This window comes from Rhinichthys klamathensis, unplaced genomic scaffold (genome assembly GCF_029890125.1).
Source record: "Rhinichthys klamathensis goyatoka isolate OS25496 unplaced genomic scaffold, OSU_Roscu_1.1 h1tg000076l_1, whole genome shotgun sequence".
Taxonomy (NCBI): domain Eukaryota; kingdom Metazoa; phylum Chordata; class Actinopteri; order Cypriniformes; family Leuciscidae; genus Rhinichthys; species Rhinichthys klamathensis.
In genome coordinates, this window is record NW_026606618.1 from 4,423,022 (window position 1) to 4,437,101 (window position 14,080).

The window sequence follows — 14,080 nt, forward strand, 5'->3', positions numbered from 1 at the left end:
GTGAAGGCAAAGCTGAATGTTCAGCAGTCATTATTGAGGAGTAAAATGTATTCAATTATTTGAGATAGAAATCTCTTGTAACATTATAAATGTCTGTCACTTTTGATCAATGTATTCTTACTGACCCCACAGTTTTGAGTGGTAGTGTATTTTTTTCACTAGTGGTCTCACACTTTTGAAGCCCATTGTATATTATCATCATATATTGCTAAAAACACAGTATGTAAGGCTTTTAAAACATTAAACACTGAAGTTATTTTTATGATAATTTCAAGATGAATATAGTGTCCGTCTATCTTCCTGAGAGTTTCCCTTTTGTTCTTCATTAGCTATCTGAAACCAGCAGCTCAGAATCAACTTTAACCCTTCAATATGTTCACTTTGAAAAAAAGAAAAAAAAGAAAACGTGTTTGATTGAGTCAAGTATCCACTCACTTAATCTTTCAATAAGCTTAATGGGGATGGATTCATGAAGGCCAATGATGAAAGAAAGACTTACAAAATGTAAAAATAAAATCTATCCGAGGCACATTAAAACAGCACGAAGTTCCTCAAGTCCTCTCTTATCCATGTAAACTCCATTGTCATCCATTTTACAAGAAAGGTTACATATAAAATTAAGGTATCGACAGATTGCATGTACCACAGCGCAGATCTACACTAGAATTATATTATTTGAAGCGACTCACGTTTATCGAAACAAAACTACATGCTGAATCTGACGGAAGAGATGTAACATCTAACCGTGGCTGTTCTGTGGTACGTACACTTTAAAGCCTCTGTCCTTAAGTCTCTCTCTGGGACCCGCTGGTTGTCCTGTGGCTCTGGAAGCTGGTCTGCTCGGGCCAGATAGGAGACTCGTGCTGGAGGGGTGTGCGTCGGGGGTAGAAGGTGTGCTGGAGGTCGTAGTTCAGCAGACAGCTGAGGGACGCCATGTAGATGTCGGCGAAGCGGGAGAGACGGCGCGAGAAGTAGGTCGGGTTGTGGTACGTGCGAAAAAGACTCCCGAACTTGCCGTTGAAAATGTCTTTGGTCCGTAACCTGTTAACAACAAATTATTTTGAAGAATTGGTTATTTTTAAGAATTGGCCATTTCAAGCTCAATTTGAGGAAATCAAATACAATAAAATACAAGTCATTATGCCTGAAGAAACTAAGTTCTTCTACAGTGTATAATTTTCTCTATGCCATCAATATTTTCTATACATTGGTTAGAAGATAAATAATGTTGTGTAATTAATGATTTTAAACGCCACATTCCTCTATAATGAACCGAAATGTGTGTCTGTATTATTATATTTAACTAAAACTAAAATCAAAACCATAAAAAATAAATAAAAAAAATTTAACTTTAAAAAAAAAAAGTTAATTGAAATGAAATAAAATCATAAATATAATATTAATATGAATTAATAATTAATATAAAACATAAGCTTATTTTAATTTCAGCTAGTTGCCAAAGCAACATTTCTCATTTTCATTTAACTTGATGTACTAAAATAGCTAAAACTGAAAATATTTTTTTTTTGAAAAACGATATAAACATGTTTTAAAAAACAAAAACTAATAACAATAAAAATAACAAAAACAGCAACATTATTAAAACTAAACTAAATTTAAAATAAAACCAGATAATATAAGAATACAAACTAATTGTACATATGAATGAAAACTATAATAGTTTCTCAATGGTACTAAAATAACACTGGTCGAAGTGTAAAAAAGAAATTTAAAGATTAATCTGAGATTAGTTACCTCATATCCTCTCTTTCACTGATCCACTGCTGGATCACTGATTGTGACGCAGGGTCCTGGTGCACCTGCCACATAAAGACAAATGCAGCTTGAGCAAAACTAGCTCGGTGGAAATTTCATTGGGCGTAGAGAATGTTTAACTTGGTCAATATTGGACATTTGCATGCTTATTTACGCTATAGATTACCTTTGCACTCATCTAATGTTAAAACAAAGTTCACTTTTAAAAACAATAATAATGTAATAACATTGTTAAATGTAATCTTCAGCAGTTCTTAAAATGTACATGCACTTAAAGGGCTCATGAAATGAGAAATCAAAATTGGATGAGTGAGATTCGGGTGTTTTATTTTTGTATCGAACGAAACAGACTTCTGAATGGAGGCGGGAAGCAGCAGCTCATTTGCATTTAAAGGGACACACACAAAAACGGCGTGTTTTTGCTCACACCCCAAAGGGGGCAAATTTGACAAGCTATAATAAATGATATGGGGGGGATTTTGAGCTGAAATTTCACACAGACACATTCTGGGGGAAAGGGGCATAATATTTCACCTTTAAACGGTCAGAGTCATCTGTATGACAGATACAAATAATTGTATTAGCTACATTCTCGTTTTCTGCAGTGTTTTAGCGAAAGTATCTATTTTGCTGCACACCGTGTTTCTGCTACTTAAAATAACTGCGTCAGCAGTGCTTGTGGTGTGAACCGCTCCGTTGATTTTAATCTTTAATCGGTAGAATAGGTAAAATGGTGCAATTGTGTCCCACGGTCCGGGTGGAACCAAGCCCGCCATTTGAATAACACTGTTTTAGAGCGTCCCCTTTTGTTTGCTTTAATGCGCAAAAAAGTGGTCTGACCTGCATTTGTTCCAGAAGCCCGGTCAGGGCCTGCAGCCAGGTCATGGTGTGGACGTATTCTTCAGTATTCATGATTTTGATCTCCTTACGCAACTCAGGAATGATAGCTCCTGTTCTCCAACCGTGTTTCAGGGTCAGGTCCTACCCACATCATGACATAATTCTCATTACAAAATCAAAAACAATACTTTCAGAAGACCAAGTCATTGTCTGTGATATCTATACAGGGCATGCTGAGACATGTTTGCATTCTGACTTGCAAATAATATTAGTAAGACAGAACTACCACCGACCCTCTGAGTGCATTGTGATGAAAACAGCAGTTCAATTTTTTTTATACCTAATATCTGTGTTTTTATGCTTATTATCAAATCAAAGCACAATAATATGTTTGTGTATATGTTGAAAAGGACAGAATCTGATTCTTACGGCAAGGTCACTGTAAATGTGATCTCCAAAGTACAAAACCTTTGAGCCCCTCCATCCTGTAAGCCGCAAAAACTCATACAGGTTTCCCTGGAAGCAGACAAAGTGAACAGATCAGATTCCACCATCATCACTGAATAGAAACAGCTGGCAGCTGAACACTGGGCCATGAAAGATTACCTGTTTATAGATCTGCCCTTTCTCAAGTTGGTGAATTCTGTCCCATAACAACACGCCTTTATCAGTGACTCGTCTGAATGGTCTTCAGAAACCGGGGGAAAAATGTCAGAATGACTTTGATTTAGAAGTGATGCAACACTGCCAGACCTGGCCAGAGATTTCTTAGGATTTTTGGAACTTACTTCCTCCTGTCGTTGAAAAAGCCTGGCTTGTCGGCCTGCACTATGACAACATCAAACAGGTCCTGCCAGTCTTTCCCAACTATATAGTTCATGCCTCGATCTCTACAATAAGGAAATTAAAAGACATTTTATTTGAAAAAAGCAGTTTGTTACAAGCGGTTAGTCACAATGGCTTTGTATAAATTCTTTGTAATAGGGTGTCTCTCATATGATCCATTTATTTATGCGTATTGATGTTTATTTTTAATTTATTTTCAATTTAGTAGCTTGGTTGCACTCACACAAAATCAAAAGGGCTGTTGGTTATCAAAAACATCTTCTTGCCAATCTTAGACAGCTTCTGTAAAACAGCATGTGTCTGTTCACCGTAACAGATGTACTTTTCTGCAGAAAAGAACAAACAAGAATAACAAGAACATCTAAATGGTATCATTTGCACTGATGATTACAAAACAGGGGAGTAGTGGGTACATATATGTCCATCATATTAAATACTACCATAATAATAAAAGTTTTTTTATTGGACCAACATTCCACAGGCCACAATCAACAACCTTTTTCTTTTCGGGGGGTCCCGAAAATTTTTTCATTTTGTTCAGTGTAATACACACACACACACACACATATATATTTACACACTTTTAAGTTAGATGTGCTTAATCAAGATTAATCGATTTGACAGCACACATTTTTATATATGTATGTATATTACATTACATATTTATCAATCATATTTATAAGGATATATTATTATTATTATTAAACAATTCATGTGAATATGTCACAAGATGCTTGACAGATTTGGTCAGATCTCTCAAATAGACATATTGCTTAAATTACCGATATCAGCCTCTACCGCTCGATACATAATCCCTCTGACATGGACATCTCCAATGGCCTCCTGGGAATGGAGAAACACACCAGATGCAGAATATCAAAGCCAACGTAACATCAATATTCAGCACTGAAGCAAAGCACAAAGCCCTGACGCACTACCAGACACCTCCTGTGAAAGCTCTCGCTCATTGTATCTGGGGACAGTCATAAATCCTCTGAGACTTGTTAATGCATAATGAAGGAGGACTGAACATAAAAGCAATGATGTGCATCTCATATTGATTAAATTGATCTGTAGACCCACTAAAAGACATCCGTCCATCTGTAACACTGCTTCTCTTCAGGCACGTGGCACAGATGGTGTTTCCAAATGCTTCCTCTAAAATTAGACCATTCCATGCTGCTCTCTACAAACTTAAATAGCCCTTTCAGGAGCCATATTTATCCAAAATGTGTGGTCAAAAGATTCTGAGCCTTCTGACATCTGCGGTATCGTAAATATGACACCACTTCGTCTCCTTAGAAACTGATATCGGCGAAGGAAATCTTGATTTTTTTTATTGTTGATGTTTTGAGGAACAACTATACCTTGACGTCTTTATAAAGATGAACAGGCTCGTAGTCGATGTTGTGCCTCAGGAAGTAGTCATTAACACACGACAACAGAGTCATTTCTGGCAGGGAGAAGATATCCATGAACTGCTTCATGGTGTGACCGTGAGAGCTCTGCACGAGAGATCAGAAGAGCTGTGTTAAAGGAGAACTGTTATGCCCTTTTTCAAAGTCTTGATTTGGTTTTTGGGGTCTACTAGAATAGCGTGACCGCACCTTTAAGATATCAAACAAACCCCTTGACAAGCAAAAGACGGTAAGCACACAGACCTTGCCATAGAAGTCACTCATGATCTCGAGGGGTACGTGGGAACCCTCATACATAGCAATGACCTCCTTTTCTGGCACAGGATTAAGACCCCTATGGAGACATTGACATGACAATGAGCAAACATATCTTGAGATTAATAATAATATATAAAATTAGCAAAGTAGATATGTTTGTTGCACTCTACCTGTACACAGTACCCAGCTGGATATAATGAAAGGCATCAATCTTCATCAGTAAGGCCTAGAATATGGATGAGATTAGAATTTTCTTGAGTTTTCAATGCATAACTTGTCAGATCAGGACTGAACACATACCTTTTGGACATCATAGTGCAGACCACGAATCACAAAATTAGGGATGTAATCATATTCCCTCAATCCCTCTGGATACTGTTATGTGGACAGAAAAAGACAAAATATTGTTTCCAAAGGCATTCATTTGTTAAACCTACTGAAAATCTTTTAAGTGTGTAATTTCTGTGCCACTGGCATCACCACCACATGGAAAATATTGACAGATTTCAGAATTATTACAAATTACATTATTTAACATAACAGAATGTGTTTGTGTATATAGGCCTATATATATTTAATGTAATTTAATGTATAAAGTCTTGGGTCAGTCACCCTGTGCTCTTCGATGAGGATGTCTCGGGCGATGTTGAAAATGAGTGTGTGAAGGTGACTGGAGTAGAAAGCTAGTGTGTAGTCATAGTCAAAGCCATAGATCTCAATGTCCTGCAGACTCATCTGATTATTGGCAAAGATGGTGTCTGGGTTGACAAAGTTACTTGATATCACAGGAATTAAATCTGTGGAAAAAACAACATAATTGTGTGTTAATAAATAATTGACCCTTTAAGTTCACAGTTTTATTATGCTTGCTTAACATATAATAAAAAGAATAAATTCAAAAGGAACTCAAATGAATAATGATTAACCTGTAGTGAGACATTCATTATGAAAAGAAATTCTTTGCATGCTAATATGATCTTGGGTGGGTTTTTTTTATTTATTTTTTTATTATTATTATTTATTTATCAGGGACAATGCACAAAATACATTAATCTTGCGAAAAGATGTTTTGTGCCAGAGTTAGCCGAAGCTATTTTTCATCCGCAGTCCCCGGGCAGGTGCACACAATTTTTAAAACATTACATTACAAAACCACTATCAATAGTAAAAATAATGACAAATAGGCTACACATAATATTAGTCAACGAAAATCATATAAAAACAAACAGATGTTCAAAATGAGAGAACATATTCAAAAGACAATCTCTACCCATAATATATACATTAATTGTGCTGATGCTGACACAACTGATTCTCAAGGATATATTTCTTTAAGTGTTGAGAAAAATGGTTCAGATCTATAGACATCTTTAAATTGATGTAAAAACAAAACAAAAATCAATTCAAAGTTGAACAAAAGTGCATTCAAAATATAATAAATTAAATACTATAATAGCATTTAAATAAAACAACTCTCTCTTTCTCTCTCTATATATACATACACACACACTCATAAATGTGGTTTGCAAGCACATAAATGCATGCATTATAGTCATATAACATCTCCAATCGTGGCATACAGAGACCAACACATATCACAGCAATAAATAACTCAACTTTAACAATCTATAATATAATACAGTAAAATATAACATGAAATGACACTGGGACAGAATTTAAAAAAGTTTGTATTTATGCATTGCTCATATACAACATCCAAACAGCCGTCTTGTCCTCTGACAGATCACCAGGATCTTAAGAGGAAACAGGCATTTCTATAACATACTAACTAACCTTGCGTTCGCTGTTTGGTTTCATTGTAAACAGACCAGAGCCAGCTGGTCTTGTCGTCACTGGAGCTGGTGCACATGTTCCCTGCTGTCAGTTTTCCCAGGGGACCCTGCCTCCGGGACACGAGAGCACATATCGGTCCCCAGGAGCGTCTGGTCAATAGAGTGCTGCTGTTGACCGACCATGTCCCGCTTCTAGTGTGCAGATACTTAAAGTGCGTGATCAGTCTCTTAAAACTCTCTTTATTTCTGAGCAGGTTTGAAAGAGGCAAGGACAAGGTCGGCATATTTCCCCCGCACCAGAGCTGCCTTCTGAATGATAGATAGTGTCAGGCAAGTGCGTTCAACTGTACATCCTCAAATATACACATGCATACTTCCGTTTGCACGGCTACAGGCTGCTTTCCATAATAAAAGTCTATCTACTGTTAAAAAAAAACTATTCGGACGAAAACAGTTGATAATTTTTTTCAGAGAAAAGTCTTATTTTTACTAAGACAGTTTAATTTCCAGATATTTAATTCAGTTTTTCCAAATAAAAGCATCAAGATCTGAAATGGTTGCAGAAACTCTCAATTAGTCTATAACACAAAAACAACTGTACAGATAAAGACACATATTTTTGAGTTAGAAAGTCTTTTATATGACAAATGGAGACAGTACACGTATAAATAACTTTATTCACAGAATAAAATAACTTTAGCATTATTTCACTTAGGCTTTGAAAAAAAGATTTGATGTTTTATATAAACAGCTATGAAAAACAAATCAATGGGTCATTGTTTCTCAGACACAGAGTCTGTCTCTCTTTCTTTCAAGCCAAGAAGTTCTGTTTGCAGTTCTCCAGGCTTTGGTGGGACATCTGGAATGGTCTATGATTTAGGAAGGAAAAAAAATAAAAAAAATTGTTTATGCCGTACATAGTGTTTACAGTCAACATGAAATTAAAATTAATCTAATTTATTTTTATAATTCACATTGCTGGACTTAATTAGAACATGAATTGATGCATGTAATTCCTAAAAAATAAAATAGTCAAGTAAAATCCCTACAGGCAATATGTAAAATTACAGAAATAAAATTGGTTGCAAATAGCAAATCACATTTACAGACAAGCATCGAAGTTGTACAAGCACCTAAACAAATTAAAAAGCCCAAAACCGGATCTGGAAACTTACTAAATCAGGACGGTAATACTGATGCACAACCTGTGCTCCAGCAAACATTGAGAACACACTGGCTGCAAACATCCTTAGATATCTTGGCCAAGATACACCTGCTGGCATCCTTAAATCTCAGCTGGCTGACAAGTGTTATGCCAATTAAGAGAATTTATTCCTAAAGAAAGAAAAAAGAAGTTATAATTGCACCACTAATAGTGTTAGATTTTAAATAGGAACGAAAAATGTGGGTTATGTTAACCCATTACTAGTATTTTAAATAATGTAATATCTATTTTAAATAATAATAACAATAAAACATGTTTAGATAAAAAAAAAATTGTATCAACATTATAACAATAAGCCATTATTATTTTCCTAGGTTTACCTTACAGCTAGTCTACAACACAGTTGCATATGTCAATCAACGCTTATTCCGAAGCAACTCAAAAAATAAATAATGTACACAAACATTTCAAGTGAGTATAAGTATTTTATCAGTCAATTTAATTACATGGTTTTTGCTATAAGGTCATTTAATCACTGCTAGCTATCTTAAACGAAGCAACAAATGAATGTGTAATTGAATGACAACAGGATTATATTTCCTACATTAAGCCGGATCAAATCTGGAGAACGAAATACTAACCTTGTTAAATTATAGTCGAAATAACATGTTTTCGTTATTCGACATTCAGCAGTAAAGGTTCTTGTTACATGTCTGTCTCACATGGTCGCTTTGGCAGGATTGTAAGTCACGTTTATCATGGGGTGTACTGAAATTAAATATTTTTCCTATTTTCCCTAAGCAATTGATGAAAATTTGTTAAAATTATTAAATACTTTATTCGTCACTTATTTGACCTGTAGTAATTTCATGTATGCCAGAAGATGCGTTTTATATAGAAATGTATGAATAGAAAAATACCACTTCCCCTTTGTAAATAATGGTAGAGTCCAACAGTGTGAAGCCAACCATTAGAAAATTAATGTTTTATTGTATAAAAGTGTGGATGTAAGTTCAGCACGAATGTCTTTTTTTGTCTTGATATTTTAAAACGTCAAATTTTAAATCGTCGTCTATAATAACTAAATAAAAATGTAAAGCTTTAGGTCCAAAAATATGTAATTGGATCAGTAACAGGGACTTTTATTTTGAATCTAGCCTTTACCTTTGTTGACATTTTTACCTACACCGGCTTCATTCATCATGTGTAGCATAATTTAGCTCATATTTTTCTGCATTAAATACTGATATGTGCCAGAAAAGGTCTGAAGAATATATATGGCAGGTAAGATTCATAACCCAAACGCACAGAAATATATCTGTATGTAACGAAACGAGTTATTTTATGCTTGTATGCGTCCACACACAGCTCTTAGCCTATTGAATGCAATGAGCTAGTTAGCTGCATCCTAAAGTGTTGCCCATGACATGAGGCTAATTAGTCTTTAAAATATGTACATTTCTAGTTAATGTGTATTTTATTTGATCTTGGGACGTTTAATTTATAAGCAAAGTCTAATAAAACGGGACTGATGTAACAAAAGATCAAACAAAGGGAGGTGTGGTTTACCAGCTGGCATATTAGTAACATAAACATGAATATTAATCTATTAAAGTAAGACCACCAATTAAGATGGAAGAAAGGCAGTATTCATCTCTGACGGCCCCTATGGATTATCTTCAGTATTGGTAAGTTTGCCCAGCCCAAAAAGAACCCAAAAGAGTTCATGCATCTTTGAAATAAACTAGTGATTTAATGTGATAATGTGATTAATATTAACATCTCGACAAATGCTCTCAAAATGGGATATGATGGTGTATGTTAAATGTGAAAGCACTGACAAGGAAAAGGTCAGATTATTCCTAAGCGTATCAAGTAAGTGCAGCGTTTCTTTCTTTGTAATTTTGTTTTCTCAGGTATCAAACCAGTCCCCAGCAGTACCAGCCGGAGCAGGTGCCACAGTACCACCAGCTGGTTAATGCCACACAGTACGCCGAGAGACCCATGGAAGACAAAATCATGACTGATTTAGCAGTGCATCAAGATCCATATCTGGATCAACCTCATCAGCCTCACCAAGATCCATATCTGGACCAACCTCATCAAGATCCATATCTGGACCAACCTCATCAAGATCCATATCTGGATCAACCTCATCAAGATTCATATCTGGATCAACCTCAAAATCATCATCATCAACCCTCTGTCCAACAACCAGGTACAGCCTTTTCCTCACAGCCCTTTTAACTGGATATTTCTGCAGCCCATTTGTACAACTTATCAAATATCTGTTTTACAGCCCCTCCGGCATTGACAGCAAAAGGAAAGAAAAGGGGAAGGCCTCTAAAAGGTGAAGGAAAGGAAAGGACAGAAGCTGAGGAGTCTGCCAAGAAAGCAAAGAGGACGTTAGATCGGTTCAACGGCATGTCAGTGGAGGAAGTTATGTCTAGAAAGCTGCCAGACGTCATCACACACAATCTTGACTTGCTGATTGTGAGTTATTGTTTTATATAGACTGCAAATTTGATCTGTATTTTAATTTATTTATTCTATAAATTTATTTTTATAATTTCATTAATCATTTAAACTTGTTTATATACACACACACACTTGCCAGTTTATTAGATGCACTTTGCTAGTACCAGTTTGGACCCACTTTTGCCTTCAGAACTGCTGTAATTCTCTGTGGTGCTGTTGTAGCCATCAGGTGCTGTTGTAGCCATCAGCCAACAACTAGGTGCTGTTGTAGCCATCAGGTTTGACATGTTGTGTGTTTAGAGAAGATCTTCTGCACCTCGGTTGTAACGAGTGGTTATTTGAGTTACTGTTGCCTTTCTATCTGCTCAAACCAGTCTGGCCACTCTCCTCAGGCATCAACAAGGCATTTTCACCAACGGCACTGCCGCTCGCTGGATATTTTCTCCTTTTCAGCGCATTCTCTATAAACCCAAGAATCCCAGTAGATCAGCAGTTTCAGAAATACTCAGAACAGCCCGTCTGTCTCCAACAACCATGCCATGTTCAAAGTCACTTAAATCATCTTTCCTCCCCATTCTGATGCTTAGTTTATACTTTAGCAGATTGTCTTGAACATGTCTTCATGCTTAAATGCATTGAGTTGCTTGTTATTGGCTGATTAGATATTTTCATTAACAAGCAGTTGAACGGGTGTACCTAATGAAGTGGCTAGTAAGAGTGTGTGTGTGTATATATATATATATATATATATGTATATATAAATCTGGTTTAAATTTATTTATTCTATGACATTTTTTGGCTAATTTTATAGATCGGCATCAATCCTGGACTGTTGTCAGCCTTCAAGGGAAGGCATTATCCAAATCCTGGGAACCATTTTTGTATGTATTATTTAGCTGATTTCATGTTAAAGGTTGTTTATGTATACTTGATTTTTGATTTGAATGTCTTATAGGGAAGTGCTTGTTTCTTTCCGGGCTGACTGAAGAACAGCTGAACCACATGCACGATCAGACACTACCTGAACGCTATGGCATTGGTTTCACCAATATGGTGGAGAGGACCACACCTGGGAGTAAAGACCTATCAAAGTAAGAGTTTAGCATTATCTGTGGAAAAAGGTACGGTCACATTTACCGTTGTACGGCGAATTTTCACAGACGAAATCCAGTCATTTAAATTGGAATCCACACGATTGGAAATTTCACAAGGGCGAAGGATTTCCGCACGAATTAGCCGCATTGACATTGGCTGAGCTTCATACATTTATATACTATTGAAAGTTTTGCTGACATTTCACAAATACGACTGCACCTTAAAATGTGTTTTTGCCCTAATTTGATGTTAAGTCCTTAGAAAATTCTTGATGTGAGTACATTTGAAAAAAGTATTGTTTTGCAGCAAAGAGATCCGTGAAGGTGGCCACCAGCTTTTGGAAAAACTCCAGAAATACAGACCTTTAATCGCTGTGTTCAATGGGAAATGTAAGTCTTCGATTTGGTTTTGAGTTAAGTCTAAACTCTCATTTATACCCCCGGTTTCACAGGCAAGGTTCAAGACTAGTCTCAGACTAAAATGTATGTTTGGGCGGTTTTAACTGAAAGCAACTTACACTGACATATCTTAAAACATGTCAGTGCCATTGTTTTGTCTCAAGATGCACACCAGTAATGTTTTTTTGCTAAGGCACGTTTATAAAAGCAACTCAAATGTCCTAATTTAATTAAGGCCTAATCCTGGCTTAATCTGTCTGTGAAACCAGGCCATTGTGTAATTGAATCCTTTATTTCAGGTATTTATGAAACCTTTTGCAAGGAGATATTTGGAGTGAAGGCCAAGAACTTAGAGTTCGGATTGCAGCCCTACAAAGTGCCCGAAACGGAGACGGTACGAGTTTCTTTCTTGATAGTACTTAGAATTTCCCTGTTTAAAGTTGCATATTGATTAGAAATGAGGTTCTGTTGTCCAGGTTTGCTATCTGATGCCATCGTCTAGCCCACGCTGTGCCCAGTTTCCTCGTGCTCAGGACAAAGTGCATTTCTACATCAAGCTAAAAGATCTCAGGGATCAGCTGAAGGGAGAGGGGAAGACTCAGGAGATCCAAGAGACAAACTACACATTTGATGTGACTCTGGCCAAAGGTGAAGAGTTTCACAATTTAAAGTCGGCATGAAACGGAAGTTGCTATAGTTTTTTTCTTTTCTTCCCTATTGTGATGTATTTCTTCCCTATTGTGAGTTAAACGGCTTCTCGAGCAAGAAAAAAATGTAGGGCGGGACTTGTTTTTTTCCATCTGGAATTGTTTGGATGGTTGTGGTTTGCTATTGGTCGATCTCATGTGAGTGACTGGTTGTCCCGCTCTCGCTCCAGTAAACATGTCGTCATAGAAGAGAAGAGGGAAGGGGAAGTTATTTTGAATAAAGATTACAAGGGTTACATGAATGAAAAAAGTAATGATTTGCACAACAGATAAATCATTTATAATAAATGCTGCAATAATCCAAGGTGACTTTAAAATAGTTTTCTATTAATGTGCTGTTAGAAAACATGTTGTTAACCAAAGTCTTTTGTTATTGTTTATTCTAGAGGATGCCAAAAGATTGGCAATTAAAGAAGAGCAGCATGACCCTGAGTACGAGAAGACCTGTGCGCATGGATCATGGGGGGAACCACAGCAAGCGTTTGGAGCCCATCCTTCTACAGATACAGGCACATACATATTGTGTTCGGAAAGAATATGAACAATTTTATGTGTCAGGTGCTCGTAATAATTGTCAACATTCTCTAGACCAGGTAACGGACAACCGGTGGACAATGCAGCCGTTTGCAGACCAGATTCCAGACATCAGATGTAGCAACAGCCGAACAACCTGAGAAAAGTAGTTATGGCACAAAGACTGTTTGTCTACACTGCATGTACTGAGAAGGACCAACTAAACATTTTTTTTATTCTTTTATTTAATATTTCAATATGTTTTGGCTATGTTCCTGAGTGATGATGCTAAGTTGTTACCTGGAATATTTAATGTATATGATTTCTGTGTGTGTGTGCGCAACAAAGCTTTGTTGCCTGAATGAATGCGAGACTTTCTGTTTGAGACATTTTACTAATTTTGTGCCACTATATTTTTTTATTATTTTTTTAAGGAAACTTTAATCATACACTACTGTCCAAAAGTTTGTGGTCAGTAAGATTTTTTTTTTAAAGAAATTAATACTTAAAAAAAAATAAGTGACAGTAAAGACATTTATAATGTTACAAAAAAATTCAATTTCAAATAAACATTATTTTAAACATTCTATTCATCAAAGAATCCTGACAAATGTCACGATTTCTACAAAAATATTAAGCAGTTAAACTGTTTTCTACATTGATAATAATAAAATATGTCTCTTGACCACCAAATCAGCATATTAGAATGATTTCTGAATGATTTCAAATTCAGCCTGCCATCAAAGGAATAAATTACATTTTAATATATATATATATATATAATGGTAGTAAT

At 36.0% G+C, this 14,080-nt stretch overlaps 2 protein-coding genes and 1 long non-coding RNA gene across 5 annotated transcripts; 1 reads left to right on the top strand and 2 right to left on the bottom strand.

Moving 5' to 3' along the window:
- Window positions 1-566: 566 nt before the first annotated feature.
- Window positions 567-7,350, bottom strand: nt5dc3 (5'-nucleotidase domain containing 3). Its single transcript, XM_056251056.1, has 14 exons — window positions 6,933-7,350; window positions 5,751-5,935; window positions 5,439-5,513; window positions 5,309-5,364; window positions 5,124-5,214; window positions 4,830-4,967; window positions 4,245-4,305; window positions 3,686-3,788; window positions 3,405-3,506; window positions 3,223-3,304; window positions 3,046-3,132; window positions 2,617-2,757; window positions 1,756-1,820; window positions 567-1,041 (listed from the first exon to the last, which is right to left on the bottom strand). Exons 1-14 carry the CDS (start codon window positions 7,213-7,215, stop codon window positions 786-788), a joined length of 1,725 nt encoding a protein of 574 aa, XP_056107031.1. The 5' UTR covers window positions 7,216-7,350; the 3' UTR covers window positions 567-785.
- Window positions 7,351-7,583: 233 nt separating this feature from the next.
- On the bottom strand, window positions 7,584-8,247 carry LOC130085342 (uncharacterized). Its single transcript, XR_008807135.1, has 2 exons — window positions 8,107-8,247; window positions 7,584-7,800 (listed from the first exon to the last, which is right to left on the bottom strand). It is a non-coding gene; the product is annotated as an uncharacterized LOC130085342 (long non-coding RNA).
- Window positions 8,248-9,212: 965 nt separating this feature from the next.
- Window positions 9,213-13,628, top strand: tdg.2 (thymine DNA glycosylase, tandem duplicate 2). Of its 3 annotated transcripts, none has more exons than XM_056251059.1 (11): window positions 9,213-9,380; window positions 9,712-9,784; window positions 10,013-10,314; window positions 10,396-10,589; window positions 11,386-11,455; window positions 11,530-11,665; window positions 11,976-12,058; window positions 12,367-12,461; window positions 12,544-12,715; window positions 13,161-13,283; window positions 13,368-13,628. In XM_056251059.1, exons 1-11 carry the CDS (start codon window positions 9,374-9,376, stop codon window positions 13,427-13,429), a joined length of 1,317 nt encoding a protein of 438 aa, XP_056107034.1. In that variant the 5' UTR covers window positions 9,213-9,373; the 3' UTR covers window positions 13,430-13,628. The 3 variants fall into 3 exon arrangements, with proteins under 3 accessions (XP_056107034.1, XP_056107033.1, XP_056107035.1); XM_056251058.1 differs by having other exon boundaries at window positions 9,215-9,380; window positions 13,363-13,628; XM_056251060.1 differs by lacking the exon at window positions 9,712-9,784 and having other exon boundaries at window positions 9,217-9,380; window positions 13,363-13,628.
- Window positions 13,629-14,080: the final 452 nt, after the last annotated feature.

Excerpts from the sequence above, each read along its gene's own strand:
- nt5dc3 (XM_056251056.1), bottom strand. The coding sequence starts at position 7,215 with ATGCCGACCTTGTCCTTGCCTCTTTCAAACCTGCTCAGAAATAAAGAG. Across the intron at positions 5,365-5,438 it reads TGCACTATGATGTCCAAAAG|GCCTTACTGATGAAGATTGA; the intron begins GTATGTGTTCAG and ends TCCATATTCTAG. Across the intron at positions 4,306-4,829 it reads ATCTTTATAAAGACGTCAAG|GAGGCCATTGGAGATGTCCA; the intron begins GTATAGTTGTTC and ends CTCCATTCCCAG.
- tdg.2 (XM_056251058.1), top strand. Across the intron at positions 9,785-10,012 it reads ATGGATTATCTTCAGTATTG|GTATCAAACCAGTCCCCAGC; the intron begins GTAAGTTTGCCC and ends TTGTTTTCTCAG. Across the intron at positions 11,666-11,975 it reads GGGAGTAAAGACCTATCAAA|CAAAGAGATCCGTGAAGGTG; the intron begins GTAAGAGTTTAG and ends ATTGTTTTGCAG.